Raw genomic sequence first — 21,911 nt, forward strand, 5'->3', positions numbered from 1 at the left:
GGGCAGGGGCTCTACCACTGAGCCACACCCCATCCCCTCACTATGGGGTTCTAGGCAGGGGCCCTACCACTGAGTCACACCCCATCCCTTCACTATGGGGTTCTGGGCAGGGGCTCTACCACTGAGTCACACCCCATCCCCTCACTATGGGGTTCTGGGCAGGGGCTCTACCACTGAGTCACACCCCATCCCCTCACTATGGGGTTCTAGGCAGGGGCTCTACCACTGAGCCACACCCCATCCCCTCACTATGGGGTTCTAGGCAGGGGCCCTACCACTGAGTCACACCCCTCATCCTCTGCATTCTTTTATTTTAATGTCGGTGTCATTTTTATCTAGTAAGGGTGCCTCAGCCTTCTACATAGCTAAAATGACAGGTGTACCCAGGCCCGCCGTGGTCAACTTGGATGTGCCATCCTTTGTGGGTTGGTGAGGAGCCTGGCTCCTCCTCTCTGTAGGTAATGAATGTTCAAGAGCCTTCAGGCCACCAGGGCATGAGCTTCACCTCTGACTCTTGTAAGTGCCATGGCGAAGCTGGTCCCTCAGCAGACGCCATCTTCTAAGATGGCAACCTTAATGGAATCTGATCCTTTTTTTCCCCCTTTGGTTTTTCAAGATAGGGTTTCTCTGTGTAGCCTTGTCTGTCCTGGACTTGCTTTGTAGTCCAGACTGGCCTCGATTCACAGTGATCCACCTGCATCTGCCTCCCAAGTACCGCTGCTGGCCGTCCCCAACCCCAAAGTGACCAATCCCATCCACAAGGGGACAAGAAGTACAGATTCTGGAAGGACAAACACATGATAACTTGAGCAACAGTATTTTATCTCAGCGATCATTCTGGAAAGAGGACCTTCATCCCATGGGTTACAGGACTGGTGTCCGGGCTCTGTTGACTTTTCTAACATGATGGGCCATCACTGAGGTACTGCAGGAGAAAGGAGAGATGGGTGAGGCAGAGTGAGGCAGGCTGCCCCCCGCAGAGGGGGCAAGAGAGTTCCCTGAACACCAGTGCAGCCATCATGGTCATGTCTCTCCCCCTCAGCAGGCATGCATGTAGCCCCAGCTGGGCTTGAACTCAAGTAAGTGGCCGAGGATGTCCTTGAACTCCCAGTTCTCCTGTTCCACCTCCCATGTGCTGGGGTGACCGGCACGCACCACTATGCCAGGTTTACAGTGTGCTGGGGACAGAAGCCAGGCTTTTTGCTAGATAAACAATCTACCCATAAGCCACTTTTCCAGCCCCACATCCTTTTTTATTTTTTTTGTTCTGAGAAAGGGTCTCATGACATCCAGCTTTCCACGTAGTTGAGTTTGGCCTCGACCTCTGGATGCTCCTGCCTCCACGCCTAAGAACTAGGGCTGCGGTTGTCCTTTGCCATGCCTGGCCCTTTTATTTTGTACTTTTGTTTTTAAATATATTCATTTATTTTATGCGCATTTGCCTACATGAGTTTATATGCACCCTGTGCATTCAGGAGACTATAGCGGCTGGAAGAGGGCGCCACCAATGGTTGTGAGCCGCCGTGTGAGTGCTGGGAACTGAACTCAGGACCTCCGGAAGTGTAGCCAGTGCTCTTAACCCTGAGCCATCTCTCCAGCCATTCTTTTTTTACCTCATAATATTTTGACAAGGTCATACTGTGTAACTCAGGCTGACTCAGACGTCACTCGGCAGCACAGGTTGACTTCAAACTCACAGCTCTCCCACCCCGGCTTCTCAAGTGCTGGCATGGCAGTTTAATGTCATTTTAAATCCCAAATGGGGGAGTCCCAAGAAGCTACCAGCTGTCAGAAGCCTGTGGGGGTCTGCAGAGGGGATCCCTCTGAGTTGACTTAGATACCCACAAAGAAGACTGCAGAATGACGGTGTATCAGCCTGAATTCAGAATGCAGCCATTGGGCTGGAGGACGGGTCCCCGGAACCCTCCTTGAGGGGCAGAAGTCCCTGTCTGCTAAGCTGTCATAGGGCCAGAGTTGTCTCCAGGCTGAGCAGGGCCAGACTATGCTAATGTGTCCCCTGGAGCCCTGATCTGCCTCCTTCAGCAGTGGCCTGTGGCCTGCAGCCAGCGGAGGAGACTAGGAAGTTTTCCCAGAGGGTGGATCAGCTCAGCATAGGATGAAGTGTGCCCACTGTGGCTCCACCAGTGCCACAGACTGGCCGGAACACAATGTGGATGACAGTAGGAGGGTCCAGAACAGTGACTTGCAGGCTGGAGAGACAGGTGGCAGGTCACCTCAACTCTGACCCCAGGGGTAAGCTCCGCAGAGGATCTGAGAGGCAGAAGGAGAATCACAAGCTCGGCTGCTCTCTTAGCCCAGTGTCTTTGCATGGCCTGGGTCCCCTGCCTGCCTGCGGCACCCGGCTAGGTCAACCAAGGGCCAGCCACAGGGGGAACGCTCCCTCCTCACCTCTGACATCCAGCTTGCACTCAGCCAGGGCCTCCCCCAGCTCGTTGAAGGCACGGCAGGAATAGGTCCCTGCGTCAAAGGGCGAAGGTCGGCGGATGTTCAGCGTCAGGATGCCCTGGTAGTTGGTTATGAGGAACTTGGGGTCTTCGTGGATTTCCATCTTGTTCTTCATCCACACCACCTTGGGCTGGGGAAGGAAGCCAGCTGAGTTAGAGGGATGTCCCGAAGTCATGGCGCTACCCGGCTGGATGGCCTCGAACCAGTCACTCTCTTCCCTAACCCCCAGTTTCTTCTGGATAAACAAGCACACAGCTCCGCCTCGTGCACAGGGGGACAGAGGACTTCCTTGTTCTCAGAGTAAGGATTACACCACAGGGACCCCAGTGTGGCCACCAGAGCTCCTCATGCATCGCTCTCCACGGTCCTTTCCCCTCGCTCCAGGCACTGCTCTTCCTGGGATAGACCAGAAGACGAGCTTCCCACCCAAGGCTCTAGAACGCCCTTCTCCGACCCTTCGCTTGCCAGTCGCCTCCAACAAGAACGCCTCTTCTACTGTCTCAGAACTGCCTGTATTTCTCTGTCATCCTTATCGCCACGTACAGTTTTATATTATCGCTGAGACTTTAGATCACTGTCATTTCCCCCGCCCCCACCCCCGCAACCCAAAGGGACTTCCTTGTCCCATTGGTGAGGCACAGACAGAAGTCCGGGAAAATTCAGCAAATGGAATGAAAGAATGAGCTGAGAAAAAAAATGAATAGACCAGCAGCACATGGTTAAATAAGATGGCGGATAGATTTATGAATGGATGAATGAATGAATGTGAATGAATGAATGAACAAACGAACCCCGGTCTGGTGGTGCACACCTACAATCCCAGCACTCAAGAAGCCGGGTGAGTGGCCCACACCTTCCTTTAATCCCAGCACTCGGGAGGCACAGGCAGTCAGATCTCTGAGTTCAAGGCCAGCCTGGTCTACAAAGTGAGTCCAGAACAGCCAAGGCTACACAGAGAAACCCTGTCTCAAAAAAGAAAAAAAGAAGTGGACACAGAAGGCTCCTGAGTTCAAGGCTGTCCTAGGCTACATGAACCCTTGTCTAAAAAACGGAAATGGTGGGGCCTGGAGAAACGGCTCAGTGGTTAAAAGTGCCTGCTGCTTTCCCCCAGGGTATGGGTTCAGTGCTCAGTACCACGTCAGGAAGAGTCACAACTGCCTAGAATTCCAGTTCCAGGGATTCTCACGCCCTCTTCTGGCCTACAGGAGTACTGCACATACAAGGTGCAGGAACAAACAAAATTTTAAGCTATTTTTAAAGAAAAAAAAATGAACTCATGACTGGGTGGCTCAGGAAAACTCAAGAGAGCTATACAGGTGTAGATGCCCTCCCAAGGTTTTCTAGGAAGTGACACGGTCCTCAACAGGACAGGAAAAATGGGCTCGTGGGTGAGCTGTGCCTGGCAGTCATGAGGCAGAGAGAGGGCAGGAAGTTCAGAATTGTCTGAGCCTTGGCCTCTGCCTGAGGAGACCACAGGGAGGAGCTGCTGGTGTGTGGGTCCATGGGGACCATGGTCTGATGAAGGCTTCCCAGAACTCCAGCCTGGCACCTTGGGGTGGCCTCTGACGGCACAGTTGAGAGCTGCGGTATACCCTGCCACCACCACGCGGTCCATCAGCGGAGTCAGGAACTTGGGGGCCGTTCGGAAATCGTGCTCCTTGTATTCCAGGGGTTTTAAGGTGATTCCTGGAGAAGGAAAAAACACCCATGAGGTGAGTCCCACCCCAACACCACACAGGGGCCAACAGCCAGGAGTTACAGCTGGGCCCTGCACCTGTCTTGAGGATGCGAGCTGTGTTCTTGGAGACGCCAGGGGAGTCACTGAGGCCACAGATGTTCTCGCTGAAGACCCGGAAGTAGTATTCATTCCCCACGATGAGGTCGGACACAGTACAGCTGGTGTGGCGACTGTGCTCGTAGACATTGAACCACTCCTGGGACAGGGGACATGAGGGGCAGTGTCGGAGAAACAGCACGTCCTGCACACTGAGCCTGCTCGCACTCACTCTCAGTCACCCAGTCTCCTAGCCTAGGCTGTGAAACAGAAAGCCCAGCTCTGGCCTGTCAAGGCCACTAGCATGGCCCCTGGCCCCCAAGGCCCCTCTGTGCCCTCACCATGGTCTTTTTGTCAGCCTTCTGGACGAAGTAGCCTGTGATCTCACTGTTCCCGTCATCCTTGGGCGGCTGCCACTCCACCAGCGCATTGGTGCCCCACACCTCCTTCACCATCACGTTCTCGGCCGGTCCTGCCTTTTCTGGAAGGAGGTCTGGGGGTTACCAACCAACAGGCCCATGTGCCTACCTCTGTCCCTCCCTTTCTCACCTGATTTTTTTTTTCTTTTTGACAGTCTCATGTAGCCCAGGCCAATCACAAACCCAGGATTTAATTATTATTAATTATTATCCCAGGATTACATTAAATGCCTGATCTTCCTCCTGCTACCCCCTGAGATTATAGGTGTACAACACCACACTTTGTTTATCCAGGGGTGGGCATGGGTCCTAGGGTCTCATGTATATTTTTTTGCTTTGTTTGTTTGTTTGTTTTTGGTTTTGGGTTTGGGTTGGGTTTTTTTTTTGGTTTTTTTTTTTTTTTTTGGTTTTTTTTTTTTTTTTTTTTGGTTTTTTTGAGACAGGGTTTCTCTGTGTAGCCTTGGCTGTCCTGGACTCACTCTGTAGACCAGGCTGGCCTCGAACTCACATCGATCCACCTGCCTCTGCCTCCCGAGTGCTGGGATTAAAGGCGTGCACCACCAGGCCCGGCTAGTCTCATGTATGTTAGGCAAGCACAGTGCCAACCCTGCCCCACTTTCATCTTTCCTGTTTCTAATCTCCCCTCCTCCCCTTTGGCCATGTTCCTCCAATCCTCCCGTCCCAGCCTCTACCCTATCCTGACATCCCTCCCCTCCTACTTCCTCTTAGCCTCCTCCACCCACTCCTGACCCTGGTCCATCCTCCCCCAGCCGCAGGACCCAGCCTCGCACCCACGACCCGGATGCGAATGGTGGCCGTGTCCTTCATATTTTCAATCTGCACACTGAGCTCATACTCTCCAGAGTCAGAGCGCGCCGCCTGGCGCACGAAGAACACCGTGTCGAAGTCGCTGGTCCGCACGTTCACACGGGAGGTGTCCAGGGGAGCCCCGCCCTTTGTCCACACCACCTGAGGCCGGGGCTTGCCCTGGGGGAGGGGGTGATGTCAGGTGAGTGGACTCTTCAGGCTGAGGACCCAGCTGTCCCTGAGCCTGATATCATTATGGACTTGTACTTGACCCTAACTCAGGCTCTGATCCCCACCAGACTCTGGCCAAGGCTCTGTTTGACCCCAATCATATCTCTGACCTCCACCCTGACCCTGGCTCTGATGTTAGCACAAACAATACTACTGGCCCTGAACCTGTCCACAGCCCCGCCCCCAGCTCCAGCACTGACCCTGACCCCAGCCGCACCCCTACCCCTAAGCCTGACCCCAACTCCAACCCTGTCCATAGCCCCAACCCTGGCCTTGACCCTGATCCCAGCTCCAACCCCAACCCTAACCCCATTTCTGACCATGGCCCTGTCCAGACCCCAACCCCAGCGCAACACTGTACCTGGAAGGGGATGACAAGGTTCAGGGCCTCGCCCACTTTGCGAATATAGGTCTGACGCAGATGGCGGGGAAGGCGGATCTTAGGTTGCTCTGAGGGTGTGAACAGAAGGGATGGAGACCACTAGAGGGGGTGACATCATCTGAGGGACACTCATTGAAGGGACACTGAGTCAGAGCCTCAGCAGGGCTGAGTCAGGAACTGGTGTCACTCACCTACAATCTCTCTGATAGTGACCGGCTGCAGAAGGGTGGCTGGTTCACTGCGCCCTGCAATGTTGACCCCAACCACCCGGAAGAGGATCCTGGCTCCAGTTGGGAGATCCTTGACAGTGAAGCCACACCGTTCCACGGGTTCCTTGTTAGCCGGGACCCATTCCTCAGCTGGAGAGAGAAGGCACGTGTGGACCTGGGCCTCCCTTGGGGCCTCTGCACTGCTCTCCTGACCGTGCCCCCCCCCCCCTCGCTAACAGCCCCACCGCAGTGAAGACTCAGTGAACACCAGCTTATGTGGCAGCAGCACTGGCCAAGCATTCCTGAGGGTGGCATGGAGGGCCACCCCCATCTCATCACGAAGACAGCACGCCTGCCTCAACACTGTGACCCCAGTGCAAGGATGGGGAACTGGGGGCTCAGGTAGGTTAGGAAGCTATTGAAGCCATACAGCTCAAGCATGAAATGGTGCAAGAAAGGCAGGGGTAGGAGGATGCGGTGTAGCCCAGCTGGGGAGTGAAGAACGGAATGCTGGGAAGAGATGGGGACAAGATGCTAATGGGGACAACGTTGTCACTTCCCTGTGTGACCTGATGTGGGGGGTCACAGACACAGGTCAAAGTTAGGGTTCTGAATTGCAGAGGCCAAGACCACACAGCCATAGGCAGGACAAGTTGGGGCTGCTTGATTACTGATCAGTAAGGCTGGACAGACAGTGTCAGTGTGATGTCCTGACTGTCAGGTAATTGGTGCATGGAAGACACTACAGCCAGGGCTGTGAACCCCATGGCAGGCTCTGTGTGTGTGTGTGTGTGTGTGTGTGTGTGTGTGTGTGTGTGTGCATGTGCGCGCGCGCGTGCGCGCGCACACGCGCCAGTGTGCATATGCATGTACATGAGTGGGCAAATGAATAATTGAGTGTGAGTACATGGCTTCAAGCAGCCGTGTGCACTAGTGTGAGCGTGCATGCCAATGTGCTTCATGAATGCGTGTGTGAATAATGCACACGAATATGCAAGCACCTTGAGTGTGATTACAACTGTGTGTGTGGTGCAGCAGAGGCAGAGACGGGGGGGGGGGGCAATGGGGGGTGACAAGTGTGCAGACAGGCAGTGGGGAAGGAAGAAAGTTAAAGCCAGAGAGAAGAGGGGGTAAGGGAGGGAGGGAGGGAGGGAGGGAGGGAGGGAGGGAGGGAGAGGAAGATGCAAGAGAAGGAGGAACAGAGAGACAAGGAGCCATCGCTGCTTAGAGGTGGACAGCGGGAGGGAGGACACGCTGGCCGGGGGCGGGGTCCAGCCTATCCCAGGCACTGTGCCGTCCACTCCCTGGCTCACCCTAGGGCTGCCTGGCACTTACAGCCTTCCAGGCAGTACTCCACCAGGTAGCCGTCAATGCCGCCGGCGCCAATCCGATCTGGAGGCCTCCATTTAAGTGTGGTGGTGGTGTCTGTCACATCCTCCACTGTGAGGTGCTGGGGTGCACTCGTGGGGGCTGCAGGGATCCAGAGAGAGAGGGGGCCAGTGAAGGACCAGAGGTCCGTAAGAGAGGGCAGGAGTCAGAGGCTGAAATGGTGTCGCTGTGGTGGGCCAAAGGTCAGTGAGCAAGAAAAAGCATGAAGACATTAAAATAACAGCCAAAAAACAAACAAACAAACTGTCTGGTGGCGCACACCTTTGTTCTGGAAAGGCAGAAGCAAATGGATCTCTGAGTTCAAGGCTAGCCTGGTCTACTTATCAAATTCCAGACCAGATAGGGCTACACAGAGAGGACCTGTTTCAAAAAGACCGAAAGAAAGAAAGAAAGAAAAAAAAAGCCTCGGGAGGCAGAGGAAGGCAGATCTCTGTGAGTTCCAGGCCAGCCTGGTCTACAGACTGAGTCCAGGACAGCCAGGGCTACACAGAGAAACCCTGTTTCAATTGGGGGGGCCTGGGGGGCACTGCTAGAATCCACCAGTGAGGAGCTGGGGTTCTGTGCAAGGTCCTGGGTTCCATCTACAGCAACACACACACACACACACACACACACACACACACACACACACGAGTTTCAAGCTCTGGGGGTCAAAGGCCAGGCATGGGATTGGAGATGAATGTGGGGCTGGGTGGGTGGGAGGAGCAGATGGGGACCGAGAGGCCATTATTACCAATGGGCATGAAGGGCTTGGTGTTCATGCTGGGCTGTGAGACCCCGATGGCGTTGACAGCAAAGACCCGCATCTCGTAGAGGACGCCCTCGATCATCTTTGTGGACTCGTAGGTCGTTTCAGTGAAGACCTCGAAGTTGATCTTCATCCAGCGCTGGGAGCCTTTCTTCTTCCGCTCCATCAAGTACCCTGAGGTTCCCCAAGCAGAAGGATGTGGTGAGGTCTGGAGTCACAGTTGGGGCAGCATCACATAGATAGCATCACACAGCTCCTATCGGATTGATTCTGCACCACAGTGCCTTCCAGGGATACCACTCATGGTAACCTGGGAATCAAGAAGCCGGGGGTCACAGAAACCCCCAGGCTATGAGCCAAAATGAGACTTATTTCCAGGCCACTGGGGAACAATGAATCCTGGGAAAGGTTAATTGGATCAATAAGTAACAAAGGGCAGGGTGGTGGTGGCACGCGCTTTTAGTCCCAGCACTCGGGAGGCAGAGGCAGGCACATCTCCAGGTTCAAGACCAGCCTGGTCTACATAGTGAGTCCAGGACAGCCAGGGCCAACAGAGAAACCCTGTCTTGAAAAATAAAACAAACAAAAATGAAGTTGGAAACCTGACAGGGCATGGCAGCGGTGATGCAGAGTCAGTCTGGTCTACAGAGTAAATTCCCAGCCAGACAGGACTACACAGTTAAGACTCTTGTCTCAAAAAGGCATGGGGGATGCTGGACAGCGGTGGCCCATGCCTTTAATCCCAGCACTAGGGAGGTAGAGGCAGTCGGATCTCTGTGAGTTCAAGACCATCCCTTGTCTACAGAGTGATTTCCAGGACAGCCAGAGCTACACAGAGAAACCCTGCCTCAGAGGGGGAAAAAAAGCGGAGGTGAGCGGGGACAGTTCTGCAGGTTTGGCTCAGTCATTAGTGCTTGCTGCACAGCATGAGCACCTGACTTTGGACCCTCAGCGCCCACATAAAAGCTGGGTGTAGTAGTATGCATTTGAATCTCAGTACTGGAGACAGAAAAGACTCGCCAGTCTAGCCTAATAGGTGAGGTCAAAGTTCAGTGAGAGACCCTATCTCAGTAAGGGGGGGAGATGGAGGACACTCTCAGTGCAGACTTGGCCTCCACATGCACGTGCACACACAAATCAAGAAAAGTCCCAGGGAAACTCGGGACCCACAAGGAAGCGAGGGGCTCGGGAACAAGAGTGCTAACCAGTCACTGGCTGTCCTCCGTCATACTTGGGTGGTTCCCAGACAAGAATGGCCCAATCTTCTCCAACCGAGGTGACACGGACGGCCTCTGGAGGGTCAGGAACATCTGGGTGGGGGAGAGGGACAGTGAGTCAGGGGCACCCTCGGAGGCCTCAGTGAGCCACCCCATGCATTGTCCACCTCGTCCCCTGCTTACCGACAACCCGCAGGAAAATAGAGGCCACATCCTCGCCCACAGGATTGGTGACCTTGATGGTGTACCGGCCCTCGTCTGCCCGCTCCGCACTCTCGATCACAAAGCTGCTGCAGTCCGGCCTCTGCTCAATGTGCGTCCTGCCCTCTGTGAGCGTGAACACCTGGACACAGCCGCCCCACAGCCAGGCTGGCATCACTTGCCCAGACCACACCTGCCTCAGCACCTCAGAATCTCGCAGTGACTCTGTAGAGCCCCTGCCTAGAATCCCCCAGTGAGGGGCAGAGGGCATGACTTCTCTACGGCCCCATGGACGTGAGTTCTGGACTCAGAGTTCTTACCCTGATGTTCCCCTCCGTCCTTCCTGTCCACCACACATGCACCTTCACTAAATATGTGAAGTTTCCAAGAGTCACAATTTATTTATATACACACGGCCTGGCACTCCTTATTTTCTTTCTTTCTTTCTTTCTTTCTTTCTTTCTTTCTTTCTTTCTTCTTTCTTTGTTTCTTTCCTTTCTAAGACGTGGTCTCGTCATTGAGACTGGTATTGAATTTCCTATGTTGTCAAAGATGATCTTGATTCCTTCTGCCTCCACCTCCCATTTGCAGAGATGATAGGTGTGAACCACCATGTTTGATCTGTGCAGTACTGAGGATAAAATCTAGTGGTAGAGCCCCTGCCTAGAATCCCTCAGTGAGGGGCAGAGGGCGTGACTCTGTAGAGCCCCTGCCTAGAATCCCCCAGTGAGAGGCAGAGGGCGTGACTCTGTAGAGCCCTTGGCTAGAATCCCTCAGTGAGGGGCAGAGGGCGTGACTCTGTAGAGCTCTTGGCTAGAATCCCCCAGTGAGGGGCAGAGGGCGTGACTCTGTAGAGCCCCTGCCTAGAATCCCCCAGTGAGGGGCAGAGGGCGTGACTCTGTAGAGCCCTTGGCTAGAATCCCCCAGTGAGGGGCAGAGGGCGTGACTCTGTAGAGCCCCTGCCTAGAATCCCCCAGTGAGGGGCAGAGGGCGTGACTCTGTAGAGCCCCTGCCTAGAATCCCCCAGTGAGGGGCAGAGGGCGTGACTCTGTAGAGCCCCTGCCTAGAATCCCCCAGTGAGGGGCAGAGGGCGTGACTCTGTAGAGCCCCTGCCTAGAATCCCCCAGTGAGGGGCAGAGGGCGTGACTCTGTAGAGCCCCTGCCTAGAATCCCCCAGTGAGAGGCAGAGGGCGTGACTCTGTAGAGCCCTTGGCTAGAATCCCTCAGTGAGAGGCAGAGGGCGTGACTCTGTAGAGCCCCTGCCTAGAATCCCCCAGTGAGGGGCAGAGGGCGTGACTCTGTAGAGCCCCTGCCTAGAATCCTCCAGTGAGGGGCAGAGGGCGTGACTCTGTAGAGCCCCTGCCTAGAATCCCCCAGTGAGGGGCAGAGGGCGTGACTCTGTAGAGCCCCTGCCTAGAATCCCCCAGTGAGGGGCAGAGGGCGTGACTCTGTAGAGCCCCTGCCTAGAATCCCCCAGTGAGGGGCAGAGGGCGTGACTCTGTAGAGCCCTTGCCTAGAATCCCCCAGTGAGGGGCAGAGGGCGTGACTCTGTAGAGCCCCTGCCTAGAATCCCCCAGTGAGGGGCAGAGGGCGTGACTCTGTAGAGCCCCTGCCTAGAATCCCCCAGTGAGGGGCAGAGGGCGTGACTCTGTAGAGCCCCTGCCTAGAATCCCCCAGTGAGGGGCAGAGGGCGTGACTCTGTAGAGCCCCTGCCTAGAATCCCCCAGTGAGAGGCAGAGGGCGTGACTCTGTAGAGCCCCTGCCTAGAATCCCCCAGTGAGGGGCAGAGGGCGTGACTCTGTAGAGCCCCTGCCTAGAATCCCCCAGTGAGGGGCAGAGGGCATGACTCTGTAGAGCCCCTGCCTAGAATCCTCCAGTGAGGGGCAGAGGGCATGACTCTGTAGAGCCCCTGCCTAGAATCCCCCCCCCAGTGAGGGGCAGAGGGCGTGACTCTGTAGAGCCCCTGCCTAGAATCCCCCAGTGAGGGGCAGAGGGCGTGACTCTGTAGAGCCCTTGCCTAGAATCACAACCACTCTGCCCCATGCTTCCTTGCTCTTCCTTAAGACCACCTGGAAGCCATACATACATCTTCCAGAAGAAGTTTGGATGCTCCTAGCTAAAAGTGACCTCACATTCCCATAGCTCCTGCTCTCTGCCCGCCCCTGCCCCCCATATCTCAGTCTCAGCTGTCTGGGCAAGCAGCTGTGGGGGCTTGTATCCAGAGCCGCATCTGAGGAAGGTGGCACCTTTGGTGGCTAGCTGAGGGTAAGAGTGACTAAACACGGAGCCGTGCTGTTTCAGCAGAGAAGAGTCGGTGCTGCTACAGTTCAGACAAATGTTATGAAAGACCGTGTTCTGGAGGCCTGTCCCACTCCATCACATCACTAGGAGGAGGTGGAGCCTTTAAGTGATAGGATCTAAAGCAGGGTGCCGGGGCCCAGGCCTTTAATCCTAGCACGCAGGAAGCAGAGACAGAGGGAATCTCTGTGAGTTTGGGGCCAGCCTGGTCTACAGAGAGAGAGAGAGAGAGAGAGAGAGAGAGAGAGAGTCCCAGGGCAGCTGGGACTACACTGAGAACCCCTGTCTCAGGAAACCAAGAAACAAATGATGGGGCCTAGCAAGAGGACATCTGGTCATTGGTAGGGGGATGCTACTGGAGAGCCTATTGGGACCCAGCCCCTTCCTCTCAGTGTGTCCCAGCCATTGTGAGGTGAGCATCTTATCCACGATGTGCTCCTCACCACAGTGTTCAGCCTGAACACAGAGGCAAGCAGAGGAGCAGTGGCCAGGGGCTGAAACCAAGAACCAACAGAAGGATGGATGGATGGATGGATGGATGGATGATAGGTAGGTAGATAAATAGATGACAGAGGGGGAGGGAGGGAAGGAAGGAGGGAGAGGGAGAGAGAATCTAGCTCTGGTATTGGTTACATTGATTGAAAACTGTCCAATACAAGGAGAGGTGAATATCTGACTTTCCTGGGAGCCAGAATAGTCAAAGCAAAGCAGGTTTTGATGGAAGGGTGAATAAATAGATGGTGGATGGATAGTTGGACTTTTAGGGGGATTGGAGGGTGGATGCATGGAAGCACGGATAGATAGCTGAGTGGGTGATGGATGGATGAGTGGATCGATTGCCGAGGAATGGATGGGTGATGGATGACATGGGTTGGCAGGTGGTGGACGGGTGGATGGATGGGTGAAGAGGTAGTGGGTAGAGATAAATGGATTACAGGTAACGGATGGGTGGTGGTGGATGGAGGAGCAGCTAGACAGGTGGGGGGATGGGCATATAAATGAATAGATTAATGGGTGAGTTGTAGATGAGTGAATGGATGGATGAATATGTGGATGGACAGGTGGATGTGTGTATGGATGGGTGGATGTGTGGATGGGTGAGTGGTGGATGGGCTGAGTGGGCTGACAGGTGGGTAAGTAGTGGATGGAAGGGTTAGTGAGGAGGTGGATGAACTGGCCAATCTTGACTAATCTGCTGTTTGATGAAAAGATCAAAGGAGGGAGAATGCACCCTATGCTGGGCCCATGGCTTGTGTAGACCAACCCAACCCGCCATCTTCAGAACAGCCCCTCACAGAAGGAAGACTTTCCCTCATTTCATAGACGATGACACTGAAGCTCAGAGAGAGAGAAAGCCCCTGCCTGAAGCCACTTACCAGAGCGAGAGGGAGAGGGGGACCAGGGGCAGACGCCTACCTCTTCACCCTTCAGCCAGGTGGCAGTGGGAGGGGGCTCCCCCGTGATAGCCACATCCAGTCGCAGCTTGTTTCCAGCCACCACGACAATCGAGTTATCCGAGGTCTTCCCTGAGCAGTCCAGGTGGATCTTTGGGGGCTCTGGAGGCACAAAAAAGGCGCTGGAGACCTGGATTCCCAATACAGCCACGGGGTTTCCAGAGGAGCAACTTTACAAGACCAGACCCCAGCCTCCTCCCTCAGGTATGAGTTACGCTGGTGCCACTCTGGCCCTTACCTTGCTTGGGTACATACTCCACTTTGATTTCTGGAAAGACAAGGAGAAAGGATGGTTAGAGCGAACTCTCAGGTCCCTCCTTCATCTTTCCTTTATAACCCAGACACGGAGAAACCTCTGGAAGAAAACCTACGTCTGGAGTCCTAGGGGAGGGCAGGATGCCCAAGCCACGCCCACTCCCCATGGACACTCATCTGCACGTACCGTGCTCTGAGCATCTCAACTGACCCTACCCACGGGCCCCACAGACACTTGCTATGTCCTCCATTGTACAACTAGGGATCTTAATCCTGGCGGGAAACATTCTGGGACCCTGGAGGTCTGGTAGGGTGGGTTCTCCATCCCTAATAGAAAAGGAAGGCAGCCTTTACCCAGGAAGTTGAGCTTGGCTGAGAGGGACAGGGCATAGCCATCAGGCACAAACGTGTAGTCTCCCTCATCCTCGGGTCGGACATCATCAATCACCAGCTTGTGGAATCTAGGAGGCAGAAAAGTGGGTGGGTGCAGGCCAGATCACCTCATGTGCTTCTGTGAATGCCAGCATGAGAAACATGTGCAGCCTCATGTCATGCCTCAAGCACTATCTACATTTTTTCCTTAAGATTTATGTGTATGCATGTTTGCCTTCATGCTTGTATGTGCACCACATGTGTGCAGTACCTATACATGACAGAAGAGGGCGCTGGGTTTCCTCGAACTGGAGTTGCAAGTGGTTGTGAGCCAGTGTGTGTGTGTGTGTGTGTGTGTGTGTGAGTGAGTACCAGCCCCAGCCTAGACGTCCCGCAACTCTGAGATAGTGTCATTGCCTCTGTTTATGGGTGAAGAAACCGGACCACAGAGAGGCTTGGTAGCGTGCCCAAACCCACACAGCCTGAAGTGGGATTTAAGCTCAGGCCAGAATGTCACAAAATAATAAAGATAGTGGCTGTGCAAATGTGAGGATTTGAGTTCAATTCCCAGAACCCATATACAAAGCTGGACGTGGTGGCGTGTGCCCCTTACTCCAGTACTGAGGAGACAGAGACAAGAAGATGGCTGGAGTTTGCTGGCCAGACAGCACAGCTTAATCGATAGGACCCAGGTCTCAGTAAGAGGCCCTGTCTCAAAATGGAGGAGAAACGCTGGAGAGATGTCATAATGACTAAGAACACTAGCTGCAGAGGACCGAGGTTCAATTCCCAGCATGCGTGCGCCTCACCATATGCCCCCCTCGGGCAGGCCACACAGTGCACCCCCCCTGCCGCCCGCGCCTCACCATATGCCCCCCCTCGAGCAGGCCACACAGTGCACCCCCCCTGCCGCCCGTGCCTCACCATATGCCCCCCCTCGAGCAGGCCACACAGTGCACCCCCCCTGCCGCCCGCGCCTCACCATATGCCCCCCCTCGAGCAGGCCACACAGTGCACCCCCCCTGCCGCCCGCGCCTCACCATATGCCCCCCCTCGGGCAGGCCACACAGTGCACCCCCCTGCCGCCTGCGCCTCACCATATGCCCCCCCTCGCGCAGGCCACACAGTGCGCCCGCCCTCCCCCCCCCCCGCCCCCGCCGCCCGCACCTCACCTGCCCACATGGGAGATGGTGATCCTCTTGCTGGGTCGCACCTCCACCCCGTTCTTGTACCACTTGCCGGTCACCTTCTCGTCCGACACTTCGCACTTGAACACGGCCTGTTCCGAGGCCTTCACCGTCAGGTCGGCAATGTCCTGCAGGACCTCCAGCTGCTTTTCTGGAGAAGGAGGAGAACGGTGGGACCCCGGCCGCTCCAATCAGGCCACAAGTACTAGCGAGCGCCCCGCAGTGTGCCGACTGCTGTCCTGGGGGTCTAATGACGGAGGGTCACCTTCTAGAGGGAGAGAGTAAGCGAGGAAACTCCACGAACCGGAGTGAGAAGGGCAGGGAAGTGCCGCAGAGAGTGCTGAGCACCTCCTAGGAAGAGTGTATGTGCCGGGCGTGGCAGCGCACGCCTTTAATCCCAGCACTCGGGAGGCAGAAGCTGGTGGATCTCTGTGGGTTCAAGGCCAACCTGGTCTACAAAGTGAGTCCAGGACAGCCAAGACTACACAGAGAAGCCCTGTCTTGAAAAACCAAAAAAAAAGAGTGTACGCAAAGGCTCTGAGGTGGGCTGGGGGCAGGCTCAGAGCCACCGCCTAGGGATCTTCAGTGAAAAGCTGGGGTACAGCTCAGTGGCAGCACACCCTGATAGGATGCAATGCAGTTTCCCAATATCTTACTCAGAAGGTGTTGACACCAGGGTAAGGAGAGCTGGATGAATATATGTGATATGTATTTATGTAAGTATATATAGTATATGTGTGTATGTGTTTTTATGTCTGTCACCCCCTCCCTGCTCTCCCCTGCACAACAGGCCCCTCTGAGAACTGACCTTGGGAGCCTGTTCCTAGGAGTCAGTGCACAGTGCACTTTCTTTTGTTTAATAGCCACATACGGGAAAACTTGCTTATTTGACCATAAATAACATAGACTTTTGTTTTGTTTAATTTTCTTTTTTTTTTTGTAGAAATGCAGACTCACAGGACATAAAAAATCCTCTGGCCCACATTCTCCCAGGGGTGACATTTGGGACTTTCACGGGGTCTACGTCACGTCAACCAGAATACAGACCTCATTCCGTGTTGCGTGTGGTGGGGGGTGGGGGGTGGGGAATGTGACTGACTGACCAGGCTGAGCACAAGCTGGAGGGTCTGGCCATGTCGGGGCAGGAGAGGGCATACTCTGAGCAGGCGCCTCAGCACTTTCCCCCAGCCCTCCGAGAGGAAGCCATACCTTCCACGATGAGTTCAGCCTCGCACTGGCCACCATTGGTTATGACCTGAAAGCGGCCCCCATCCTCCTGGGCCACATCAGAGTAGATGAGGATGTGCCGCTTCCCGTCCTTCTTAAAGCGGTAGCGCGCCTTATAGGAGTCCTCCCGTGTCAGCTCCACGCCATCTTTCATCCTGGGTGGAGGCAAGGCGTGCCAGTGGCCTCAAGGTGGAAGGGTAGGTCATGCATAGACCAGAGACTGGTGAGCACACGGTTGGCTTAGCTAGGATCTGACCGGAGGAGGGGTCAGGGGTGGGCGGATGGATGACAGAAGGATAAGGATGGATTGAAGGTGAGCGGTGAATGGCTGGGTAAATCAATGGAAAGGAGGCTGGGTAGGGAGGTGGGTGAAGAAATGAATAGAGTAAGATATGAATAGGTTGCCGGGCAGTGGTGGCGCACGCCTTTAATCCCAGCACTCAGGAGGCAGAGGCGGGCGGATCGCTGTGAGTTCGAGGCCAACCTGGTCCACAAAGTGAATCTAGGATAGTCAGGGCTACACAGAGAAACCCTGTCTTGAAAAAAAAATTTTTTTAATATGAATAGATAAATAGATTGATGATGGATGGAAATAAGGGGGGAGGAATAGAGGGATGATGGCTGGAGGATGTGAGGATGATGGCAGATATGTGATGGGGGATGGATGGATGGATGGATGGATCCAAGGACAAATGACTGGCTGACAGATGAGTTAATATTCAACACAGCAGGTTATTTAAAAAATACCCTGAAGAGAATGGGACAGCAGAGGTCAGTTCTAGAATAATGAGGTCAAGAACAAAGGGGGAATTTAAAAAAAAAGTGAACTGAGGTCTCAGGAGCCTCCTGAGGGGGGACCGGAGCCTCCCGGGTCTGCCACAGACCAGGGCTAAAGTGAGGAACCTAAAGGCGCCCGTGCTTAGCTCCAAACCCGAAGCTCCACTCACCACATAACTTGTGCACCCTCTTCAGACACCTCCACCGACATTTCCACCCGGTCACCCACAAACACCTGCTGGTCCTCCAGCGGGGTGACAATCAGGACTGGGGGCTCTGCGTGGTGGTAGGGAGGAAGGCAGCAGGTTCAGGACCCCCGCCTCCTCAGCCCCCTCCCTCCATCCCCAGGGCCCCAGGCTGCAGTGAGCCCCACCTTTGACAAAGAGTTCAGTGAAACATTTCTCATCCTGGACTGCCACCTCGTATGCGGCATCGTCCGCCAGTGTGCACTTGTTGATGGTGAGAATCCGTTTCTTCCCCACGTTCTCAAACACGTACCTAGCGCGAGAACGCCCATTATAGAGGACACAAAGCCCAGGGAAAGTTTGAACCCGTCCCTATCTCTGGCCACTCGCTCCACATCGCCCACTGTGCGGCCCGCTGCACCGCACGTACTTGCTGCTTGGCTTGATCTCCTGGCCGTTCTTGAACCACTTGAGAGGGAGGTCTGGGTCGCTAATCTCCACCACCAGCTTGATCTTGTTGCCCCTGTCTACTTGGTAGGCTGGGTCCAACTTCTTAGTGAAGGCTAGGGATGAAAAGAGGACCATGGGATAGAAAGCGAACCAAGGGATACGGAGATGACCAGCATCAAGGATAGGGGACCAAGGGGTGGGGGTGGGGGGGCGACTTCCTCATTGCTCTGAGCATCGCTAGAGGAGGCAGGTCCTCCCTCCAGACCTCACTCCCTCTAAGGTCAAGCCTGGAGGCCTCCTGTGGGCTTAAAGTCCCTTGAGGATGAGGTCAATCATCGGTCAGGTTGGGACCTGCCAAGCTGGGTCCAGGGTACGTGTCCCCGCTGCCGGAGGACTCCGGGTAACCCCACCTCGTTCGGGGCGATGCTGACCTGCGCTCTTCTTGACCTCCACCTTGGCCTTCTTGAGCCGCTTGAGCATGCCGCGGAGGTCGGTGATGCCGTACTGGAAGGCAATCTTCTCATACTCGCTCTTCTTGGTGGCCCCTTTCAGGAGCTCCCAGATCTCGGGGGGTATGCCCAGATCGTCATCATCCTTCTTCTTCTTCTTCTCCTCCTCAACTACTTCCCTGGGGGGGGGCAGGGGCACCAGGAGTGAGGAGGTCAGGGGGCCCCCACAGTGCACTTGGCTGTGTGACTGTCCAGCCATGTACTTTTTCATTTTCTGCCCAACTGCCCATGCATGCATGCATCCATCCATCCATTTATCCCTTCGCCTTTCCACTCATCCATCCATCCATGTATTCAGCAAATGTTTTCAGCCACCTTCCTTTCTAGGTTTTCCAACTAAGGTCCCCACAGAACATTTTCTTTTCTTTTCTTTAAAGATGTTATTTATTATTATGAATACAGTGCTCTGCCTGCATGTACACCTGCAGGCCAGAAGAGGGCAGCAGATCTCATTACAGATGGCTGTGAGCCACCATGTGGATGCTGCCAATTGAACTCAGGACCTCCGGAAGAGCAGTCAATGCTCTTAAGCTCTGAGCCATCTCTCCACATCTACATCAGAAACCACCTCTTCCCGGCTCTAAACATTGATGTGGCTCCCCACTGCCTTCAGGAGGGAACCCCAGCTCCTCTCTGCACCCTGGCAATCACCAACCTACCCACCCTTCCACCACCACCGGAGCCACACAAACCAGCTCCACGCCCCGTCCTTAACACTCCAGCTCTTTTCTGCCTCCCCGGGCTCTAGCCTCTTGTGTTCTTTTCTATCCCACAAACCCTAGTGCCATGCTTCCTTCTCTTTGAGGTATCTATGGCCCTCCAAGGCCACTTGACCCGCTCTTGCCCTGAGGTCGAACATCCTTGCAGACACTTCCTCCAACTGCACCAAATTGCCTCCTGTGTGTCCCTGTCTTTGGACCTGTCTTGGCCCCCAATGCATTGACGGAGTCAGGCCAGGATCAGGCGGGGCTTCTCTGGGCCTCTATCTCAGTCCAGTGCCTAGTGGGCAGAAGGACTCACAGGCTGTTCAGTGGCGCAGGGATCTTCAGGAAGGGAGACAGAAGGGACAGAGAGTAGGACACAAATATCATATTGGTTGGAAAGCAGAGGAGGACGGGTGGGTGGAGAACAGCAGAGTTCATGCACACATGGCTAGGAGGGTCAGAAATGCTTGAGGAAAGATGGCCAAGCCAGTGGCTGGCTACCCCAGAGGAATGAATCAGTAAGCAGAGCTGTCGCTGGGAGAAACGGAGCCATGAAGGGAGGACACAGCCAATAATATGCTGGATACATGAGAGAGAATCAGTGTCCTGAAGGAAGTAGTCACAGTCTGTCCACTCTGCTCTGTGTGTGTGTGCATGTGCATGCATGTGTGTGCAAGTGCACATGTGTGTCTGTGTGTGTAGTCAGAATTGGTATCAACTGCCTTTCCTCAATCACTTCTCTACTTGAACTGTTTCTGTGTGTGCGCGCGCGAGAGAGAGAGAGCATCCGCGTGCATGTGCACTCTCACGCTAGAGCGTGTGTGTAGAAGTCAGAGAACAACTTTCAGAAGTCAGTTCTCTCCCTGTCCCGTGGCTGTCAAGGACTGAGTCAGGTCATTAGGTTTGGTGACATGAAGCCACCTTATTTTGTGAGTCACCATTGGTCTCTCACTGAACCTGGAGCACACTGAGTTGCCGGCAAAGCCCATGGGGATCTATCTACCCCACTGCACTAGGGCTGCGGTGACAGAAGCACGGCTCCGTACCTGGCCCTGTACATGGGCTCTGGGGATTTGAACTCAGATCCTCACACTTGCACACCGAGCTCTTTACTGATTGAACCGTCTTCATGGCCCCAATCCAATTATCTTTTACCGACAGAAAACCAACCTTCCATTGATAAATTTAACAGAAAGCTCTAAGGGGTTGGGGTGTGTCCGTGAGTGGGTAAAGAAATGGCAGGAAAATGCTGTGTGGGTGGGCGTGGGGGGAACGGGTGCCTGGATAGGATGTTGGGTGCTGTTGGGGGACATGGAGAGGTGCAGGTTAATAAGCAGGCATGGAGGTGGATGGATCTACGGACAGGTCAGTGCCTCGTTCATTGGTGGAGGGTGGGTGGGTGGATTAACAGACATCTGAGCGTAACGGCAGTGGTGGATAGAGCTCTGGGAAGCTGGTGGGGAGAAGAGCGGCCATGGAAAGCAGTTGGATGGATTTGAAGATGAGAGGTGGACAGCTATGTGGGTGGACTGGTGGCCAGGGACCGGGGATGGGTAGGTGGTGGGTTAGAGCAATACATGGCTGGACCAATAAGCAGGTGCTGCAGGGTGAGCAGGGTCGGGGCGTGGCTGGTGGCTTTAAGGGTAAATAGGTGGAGGACTTGCTGGGCAGATGGCTGACTGGATGGTGTTATGGGCAGGGGTGGGGTGGGTGGCTGGTGGGAAGGAACGGAGATACGGAGGAGATGGTACTGGGTGGAGGCAGGAGGGACGGTGGGTGGGCAGTGCTGCTGCACATGTAAAGGCCGGGTGTGCGTGGAGGGGCGTCGGCAGCCGTGTACACACACCGCTTTTCCAGAGGACCCAGACTCAGTTCCCAGCACCCACGTCAGGTAAGTCGCGAACTTCCTGTGACTCTGGCTCTAGGGGATCCAACACCCTCTCCCGGCCTCCACAGGCATGGCACTCATGTGCACAAACCCACAGCCATAATAAAAATAAAATACTGGGAGGGAGGGTGAAGAGGAGTGGGCCCTTGTTAGCTTGCTTCAGCCAGCCTATTGAATTCCAAGCTCAGGAAGAGACCCTAGTTCAAAAAATAAAGTGGAAAAAAAAATCAAAAAATAAAGTGGAAGGCTCGGCACGGTGTGGCACACGCCTGTAATCCCAGCGCCTGAACGTCCAAGGCAGGCAGAGCTCTGTGCGTCTGAGGCCAGGCTTGTCTACATAGCAAGCTCCAGGCAAGTCCAGCCAAAGCTATACAGTGAGACATTGTCTCAAAAATAATACATTCACATATACATTACATTACATACACACATACACATATACATACATACATACATACATACATACATACATACATACATACAGTGAGGAGTGATAGAAAACACCAAAAATCTGCCCCTGCACATACATGCACACTCACACACCACACACGAAAGGAAAGAAAAAGGAAGGGAAGGAAGGGAGGGAGGGAAGGGAGGGAAGGGAGGAAGAAAAGGGGAAGATTCAGGGAGGTTGATAAAAAGAAATGAAAAGAGGTATTGGCCATTTGGATACTGTCCCTCCCCAGTGACCCCCATCCCCACCCCCATCCCCTCTGCCAGCTGGGGCAACTCACCTCTTCTTCAGCAAGCCACTGAAATCCA

At 54.5% G+C, this 21,911-nt stretch overlaps 1 protein-coding gene across 1 annotated transcript; it reads right to left on the reverse strand.

The window, feature by feature from the left end:
* Positions 1-770: 770 nt before the first annotated feature.
* MYBPC2 (myosin binding protein C2) lies at positions 771-21,906 on the reverse strand (the record flags this gene model as incomplete). Its single annotated transcript, XM_084747811.1, has 22 exons — positions 771-925; positions 2,410-2,596; positions 4,016-4,152; positions 4,241-4,400; positions 4,582-4,721; positions 5,451-5,646; positions 6,059-6,147; positions 6,271-6,438; positions 7,624-7,758; positions 8,411-8,599; positions 9,631-9,735; positions 9,826-9,985; positions 13,558-13,697; positions 13,834-13,863; positions 14,205-14,311; positions 15,395-15,560; positions 16,619-16,791; positions 17,584-17,689; positions 17,787-17,911; positions 18,029-18,161; positions 18,480-18,676; positions 21,884-21,906. Coding segments are annotated over 22 exons (2,877 nt in total), but the record flags the coding sequence as incomplete, so codon positions are not given.
* Positions 21,907-21,911: the final 5 nt, after the last annotated feature.

Source organism: Acomys minous (genome assembly GCF_964271855.1).
Source record: "Acomys minous genome assembly, chromosome: 2".
Taxonomy (NCBI): Eukaryota; Metazoa; Chordata; class Mammalia; order Rodentia; family Muridae; genus Acomys; species Acomys minous.